This window comes from Elephantulus edwardii, unplaced genomic scaffold, assembly GCF_000299155.1.
Source record: "Elephantulus edwardii isolate Elephantulus edwardi_28Jun2011 unplaced genomic scaffold, EleEdw1.0 scaffold00013, whole genome shotgun sequence".
In the NCBI taxonomy this organism is placed as follows: Eukaryota; Metazoa; Chordata; class Mammalia; order Macroscelidea; family Macroscelididae; genus Elephantulus; species Elephantulus edwardii.
Window position 1 is genome coordinate 1,228,027 of NW_006399763.1, and position 7,903 is coordinate 1,235,929.

General features: G+C 39.5%; 1 protein-coding gene across 1 annotated transcript in view; it reads right to left on the reverse strand.

The window, feature by feature from the left end:
- Window positions 1-7,903, reverse strand: part of CCDC162P — a 94,066-nt gene that overhangs the window by 76,163 nt on the left and 10,000 nt on the right. The window contains exon 5 of the mRNA XM_006881228.1: window positions 1,932-2,070. Within this exon, the coding sequence (XP_006881290.1) occupies window positions 1,932-2,070 (139 nt within the window). The remainder of the gene's footprint in view (window positions 1-1,931; window positions 2,071-7,903) is intronic.

Consider the following 7,903-nt stretch of genomic DNA (forward strand, 5'->3'; position numbering starts at 1 on the left):
CCCACAGTGGAGCACAGTTCTACTGTGACCCACATGAGGTCTCTGTAGATAAGATTGATTGGCTAAATGGCAAATGACTTTTATTTTGTTTGAATTTCAGTATCACTTCTCTAGCCCTTATTTGATGTTGTTATGCAGATGGGTGGGACTATGCAAATATAGCATATTGGTCTATCCACAAAGGGATTGGCTATCTACCATTCCACAAGAAGATTGGTCAGTTTCACCAAGCTACAAGGAGATTGGCTATTCTTGCCAATAAATTGAAAAGCTCTAGATGCGTAGACAAGAATTCTTACCCCCTCCAAAAGAGATGGAATTCTTTGCCCAGCCAGAGAAGAGAGACCTCCCGCAACCTGGTGAAATGTAGGACACTCTTTGGGGTGACAGCAGCTTAAGTGGTGGCCGAAATGGAGAGAATTGATATGAGATGGGACTTTCCGGATTGTGGAGCCAATATTGGCAGGACTGAGACCTTTGTTAGACAATTGGAAGTAGATGGAGAAGCCAGTATTGGCAAGACTGAGGACTTGGGAGCACTGAGCCATGAGGCTCAAGGCTGAGGTGCTTATGTGCACATTTTGGGAGCTGTCTTGACTGTATTTTGTTATTAATCTGAATTATAACATTTTAACCCCCTCAATATGGTTCTTTGTGGTCTGTGAGCCATCATATGGAATTCTGGACTCTGCCAAACAGTAAGATTCGTGTTAAGATGAATAGAGGAGGCATGAGAGTGTGGGGGACATGTCTGACTGCATGAGAATTGGATTTGTGTTACTAATGTTGTGGGTGGGGATAGTTTCTTCCTGTAAACTGGTAAAGGTCAGATAAGGCACTCCCCAAGTGGCCCTTGCTCTTTTTACAATTACACAGCATTGAAAAACAATGAACTCGTAAAATATTATACAACATGGGGGGGCTTGGAGGACATTGTTGTTGCTGTTGATTGTCTTTGAGCATGACTGATAGAGACTCTATGAACAAAAGGCCTGAAGCCCCTTGACAACAATCGGCATTTATCAAAGTTCATAGAGTTTCCGGAGACATGCTTCCTTCCAAACCTGTCATAGTATGTTATTGTTGCTATGTGTCATTGAGTCACTTGCAATGTATAGTGACACTATGTATAGCAGCTCTGAACCCTTCCCTGTCCTGAGCCAATCTCACTAATTCTGACACACTAACCCCTATTGCCCCAGTTACTGTATAAATCCATCTCATCAGGGGTTTCCCTCTCCTGCTCTGTCCATCTATCCTTCTGAACATGATGTCCTTCTCCAAGGACAGATCTCTCCTGGCCACGTGCCCAAATTAAGTGAGGCGGAGCTTAAAAACATAAATTTGGAGGACATTATGCTAAGTGAAATATCTCAGTCTCCAAAGAGCAAACACTGCATAACACTGCTGTTATAAAATAGGACAGACATAGTTAGGGGGGGTTGGGGAGAGAATGGGAAAGGGTAGACAGATAATAAACACTTCAATAGAATAGATGAGGGGAAGAACTGTCAGAAAGGAATATACAATTAGGCATATGTATGACAAAATCTGGAACAAGGGATGCATTGTAGGGTGGGCTCAGGGAAGGGGAGAAGAAAATGTTAAACAATAAAAAAATAATATATATTATAAAAAAGATTGCAAAACCTCAGTGGAACACAGTTGTAATGTGACCCACATGGGGTCTCTGCAGATGGGATTGACTAAATGGCAAATGGTTTTGTTTTGTTTTGTTTGAATTTATTTGCTTACCCAAAGCCTTAAATGCCTTTAAATACCTAGCTCCCCCAGAGTCTGTTCAATTATTTACAAACCTTCAATTTGTACTTAACTTGTTAGAAAAACATCACTTGGGCATATCTGTAGTTTTAAATGCTAATGTCACAAAGCAATTTGTCAAAGCTGAATTTAAAATAGCTCCTACATACCTGCTGAGTTTTTATTTCAATTTCTGAAGCTCCTTTGGGGGGAAGAATAGGCTGATTATTTATTATAAGTCCTTCAAATTCATCTTCTTTCCCCATCTGCCTGGCTATAGCTTTCATGCTGGGGTAGAAAATATCCATTCTATTAAAGAAGAGAGATGGAAATGAATAAACTTTTTTTCTCATTCAAATTATCTATTATGCAAATTCATTTTGTTTGTAACAAAACTTTTAGTCACCATGTATAAGATTTCCAACCCATTTACATCAACATTTAAATTTACCAAAGTCGCTATCCCCTTGTTGTATGCCATCGAGTCACCTGCAACTCATAGTGACCCTATGTACAATAGCTCTGAACCCTGCCCTGTTCTAATATGGTTAATATTAAATCCAGATGGCTTTCCCTATTAAGTACATGGGAATTTCAGTTTATTTTTCAAAATACTGATGTCTTCTTATGCCCTAATTCCCAAGAAACCTGACAGTATAAATTTTGGAATGTAAGTAGTTCTCACTATGCTAAAGGAACTTTTCTTATGCTCAATAAGACCTAGTATGGTGGTTATGTATACAGTAAATGCTGTTGGGTACTGAACATATGGCATCAGTGATGTCCTTCTCACCAGCTATCATCATGTTGTTGTTGTTGTTAGGGGCCATTGAGTCAAATACGACCCATAGTGACCCTATGAATAACAGACCTGAACCTTGTCTTATCCTGTGCCATCTTTACACTTCCTGTCAGTCACTCTGTCAATTCCTCTGGTTGAGGATCTTCCTCTCCTTTGCTGACGCTCTGCCTTTCCAAGCATCATGTCCCTCTCTAAGTAACAGCCTCTTCTAGTAGCATACCCAAAGTATGTGAGGCGAACTTTTATCATCTTTGTTTCCAAGGAGTGTTCTGGCTGTAGTTTCCACAAAATATATTTGTTTGTTTATTTGGCTGTTCATAGAATGTTCAGTACTCTTCTCCAATAGCATCATTTCTTCTGTCGTCTTTATTGTCCAGCTCTCAGCTGTATACAAGTGATTGGAAAGACCATGGCCTAAATCAGATGCACCTTAGTCCTCAAACTAACATCATTGCTCCTAAATAACATGGAGAGGTCCCTGACTGCAGATTTTCCCAGAGCAATATGTCTCCTGATTTCCTGACTGGTGGTACCAAGGGATTGTGAATCCAAGTAAGATGAAGTTGTTGACAGTTTCAGTCTTTTCTCCATCTATCATGATGTTGCCTGTTCATGATGAATTTTTGTTTTCTTGATGGTGAGATGCAATCCGTATTGAAAGCTGTATTCTTTGATCTTCTGCAACAAGTATTTCAAGACTTCCTCACTTTCAGCAAGCAAAGTTGTGTCATCTGGATAACATAGGTTATTAATGAGTCTACCTCCGATCGTGATGCCACATTCTTCTTCATAAAGCCCAGCTTCTTGGATAATTTCTCAGCATACAGATTGAATATGTATGGAGAAAAAATACAACCCCAGTGCACTCCCTTCTAAATTTTAAATCATGTAGTCTTTCCTTGCTCTGTTCTGCTCTTAGCACAACTGACTCTTGGGCTTGGTCTAGGTTTCCCAGGAGCACAATTAAGTTAAATGCCTTGGGATTCCCATTCTCTGCAAGGGATCTATAACCCAAGGAATCAATGGGATACCAATAGATTGCTGTCATCCTAGTTAAGGCCTACTGCTGTTATTGAATGCTGAGTTGGTTTCTACTCATAGAGTCTATGTTCCAGTTCATTGCTTCAGTTCAGCTGCTGTGTTTAGTTCATTGCTGCAGCCACTGTGCAATCCAGGGGCAGATTAATCAGAAAGCACAGAATTCACTGGTTTATGACAAGTGAGATAAAAATGGCCTTACTTGTGCTTGCTTACTAATTTGTAATGAACAATTTCACATAGATTTCATGTGGTAAAAACCAGGTAGAACTGTTCACTATAGATTAGTAAATAAGCACAATTAACCATAATTAATGTTGCTTAAAGGAGCTCTGGGGGTGTACTTTGTATTTTACTTCTAACAAAAAAACTTTGATTCTGAGAAAGAAAGTCTTTTCCCACCCATTAAGATTTATAGCCTTGGAAACCTCATATAGAGTCACTGTGAGTTGAAATCAAGCCAATGGCAGTGAGCATACCTTGCTTATCCAGACTCTATGTCCTTGAGTCAAATCTTTTTTTTCCACTCATCATGATGTTGTTTATTGGTTTAGTTGTGAGGATTTTCCATTTTTTTCAGTATACAATCCACACTGAAGATCTTTGCCCTTCAATAGTAAGTGCTTCAGTTTTTCTTTGTGTCAGCTGCATATTACACCCTTTTAAAAATTCTTAACTAGAGTTTAATATTGAGAGTTCTTTTTTTCTCTCTTTTTTAAAAAATGAATTTTAACTAAAGTTTACAGAGACTTAGGGTTTCCATTTATTCATGGTTGCACTTTTCTCCCTGCCCATCCCCCCCCCCAGTTCACTCTTCTCCTTGAAAAGTAAAACTCTCTCATTGTTATGCAATCCCTCCCCCCAAGTTCACTCCACTGTGCAGCTGCATATTACACCCTTTTAATGAGTTCTTCCAGACCTGTGTCTGAGCTCCATCTCATATAGTTCAGCTTCTTGGATTATTTTCTAAGCATAAAGACAGAATTAACATGATGAAAGGCTATAAGTCTGATACATACCTATCCTGTTTGGAACACTTTTACAACCAAACTATTTTATGATTGTTTGATATGGTAGCTATAAGATTTTTCAGCAATAGAATGCATGCAGAATAATTGAGTGTTGTTAAAATTTGTTCTGGAAAAGAGATTTTGATAAAAATGTGTAAGAGATCCGTGTCCTTTGGATTCTGGAGGTAAGGTAGGCAGGATGAGGCATGAGAAAAAGAATTTATTCTTTTCCAATTTATTGTGTGAAGCATTTGGAAACATAGAGTAACTCATACTGGCAATGGTTGCATATAACTGGGATCTCAGTCTCTTTAGTGCTGCATTGTCCACATTACTTTCTTGATCCTCTGTCCATTTGACAGAGAAATGCTTGTTTCAGATAGACTTCATCTGGCACTCTGCTTACTCCTGGTTTGTTCAACAATACTTTTGATTTCCGAGTCCACTGAGAGCTTCCTAATAAGAGCAAGTCTGAAAGAAAGCTGGTTACCTCTGCCCATTATAACATGGCATTATAAATAAAAATTAGCACAATTATTGTTTACAAAAACATTTGGAAGAAGTGGTAGGGAGTGGGTAGCAAATAAACAGAAGGCACACATGATTTGTGTAAAGATATAGTATTAAGCCTAAAAAGAATTTTTCACTTAAAATTATATCATTATTAAAACCACAACTCCCAAAGGACACACAGAAAACCATACACATACTCACAAAGCTCACTATGTACAAATGCAAAAAGACCTGCAAAAAGCTCACATATTCATACTTCCTCTGAATACACTTCCTCATCTAATACCTTCTAATCACTATGACCCTTATTCATTGTTCAACTTTCAGATGCATAGGAAGCCATTGAAAATGGCTTGGATCACGTGCATTTCAGCATTTAGATTGATATCATTGTTCTTTAACAATTTATAGAAGTCCTTGACAGCAGATTTTCCCAGTATAGCATGTCTTTTGATTTCTTGACTGATGCTGCCAGTGATACTGATTGTGGATCCAAGTAAAAGGAAATCCTGGGAACCTTTGATCTTTTATCCATCCATCCATCTATCATGATGTTGCCTGTTGGTCTACTGGTGAATGTTTTTGTTTTCTTGATGTTGATATGTATGCTATGTTGAAGGCTACCATCTTTTATCTTTAGAAAGATCATCAAAAAAGAGTCAATGTCCTTGAATTGTGATGTTGGTGAAGACTACTGATATGCCGTGAACTGAAGAACAAACAAATCTATCTCAGAAGAAAGGCAACCAGGGTACTCCTTAGAGGTTGGGATAGTGAAACTTTGTCTTATATACTTTGATAAAATGCACAATGCTAGGAAAGCTAGAGTTATCCAAGGAGAGGATAATCATCAAGGATGTGGATTGCGTGATGTCAAGGATTTATTGTTCAAAGTGACTTTCCTAGCTGTTAACTTTACCAACTGGCTGGGCAGGATCAAACAGATAGGGTTTTGATCTGTCTATAAAGGAAGGGACTGACCAGTATCACTATCTTACTACATTTAAAATATGTGGGTTCAGTAGCAGAAATGGGGAATCTCAACCAGTAGGAAATAGTAACCAGGGAGTACAGTGTGTATCCTTTGGGCTGGATATTTCTGTGCCAGCTAGACTGAGATATACACAACAACAGCAGCAGCTTCCCCAGAGAACCAGATACCAACATGAGGCACAGCCGAATTGGGACTGCTGCCCCGTGGAGCCAGAGCCAGAGCCAGAACAGCAGCAGCTTCCCCAGAGAACCAGATACCAACATGAGGCACAGCCGAATTGGGACTGCTGCCCCGTGGAGCCAGAGCCAGAGCCAGAGCCAGAGGCCTTCACCTAAGCTTGGGGGAAGACTGAGGTAACTTCGTAACACCTATCTAAGCCATAGGCTGAAGGTCAAAGGGCTGGTGAGCACATCTGAGGAGCTGTCTGGACTGATAGATTGTTTTCAGCTGCCAACTTGAACTATAGCGCATTGTTATTATTATTGATTGCCACTGAGTCAAGTGTGACTCATAGCAAACTCTATGAACAAAAGACCTAATGCCTTTCTACAACTATCGCTAATTCCAAGTTCATAGAGTTTCCAGAGGCACGTGGTTTAGGAAGTGGATGCCACTCCTGCTTCCAAACCTGTTTTACAACTGGGAGCTCCACCAAACACTGTTCACATTGGGAAACCATTTTGGTATTTGATACCCCAATGGTACAAGGTTCAGCAGCACAGCAACCCAAGTTACTTCATACTGAAAATTGACAAAGAGTGATTTACAAAGTGGAAGAGTGTTCCTCCAGATATAAACAGCACTTGTTTCATTTAACAGTGGTTAAGTGTCATCAAGTCGAATATGACTGAGATTAAGTTTTGCACAAAAGACCTAAACTCTGTTTTATAACTAATACCAGTTCTGTACAGAACTCTGTTCTATAACTAACATAATTTCTGTACATCTATAGCATATTAACTTCCCTAATAAACCCACAACTGTGAGTATGGTTCTGTAAAGTTTTGTGTGGTTAATGTAATGGATTTTGGATCCAGCAGAGCAATAAAATTGGTGTTGAAGTTAGTAGAAGTAGGTGAAGAGCATGAGAGACCATCCCTGACTTTAGAGAAGTTAGATTTACAATTTGGATGTTGTTTATGGGGACAGTTCCCCTTTGTGCAGCTAGTCGAGGTTAGACTTGGCTTTCTCCATGTTACTGTCACTGTTTTTACAGATTGACACAGTGACTGTAACAATAGGCTTGGGCATATCAGAGACCATGAGGATGATGAAGGATAGGGCAAGATTCCAATTTGTTGTTCACAGTGTGCCAACTCACTGGCACTTAATAATAATAAATGTCATGATTTGACACCAAATATTTCTTCCGTTATAAATATTCCTTTCAAAGCTGTTAACATGTGCTATAAGGGAAACAACAGCACCTAGGACAGAAGAGAGGTAAATGAAAAAGAAAAAAAAAGAGGTAAATGATTATACATGCACCATCCTTGCCCCACTGGTCATGAAAATGTTAAATCATGCAGTATTCTCTTGGTGACTGTGTGGATCATAATAAACTGTGGCTGACTCTGAGAATGGGAATCCCAGAACACTTGATCATGCTAATGCGAAACCTATACTTGGACCAGGAGGCAGTCATCAGAACAGAGCAGGGCAACACTGCATGGTTCAAAATTGGGAAAGGTTGTATGCCAGGGATGCATGCCTATCTCCATACCGTTTCAACCTGTATGCAGAACAGATTATCCGGGAGGCTGGGCTCTATGAGGAGAAATGTGG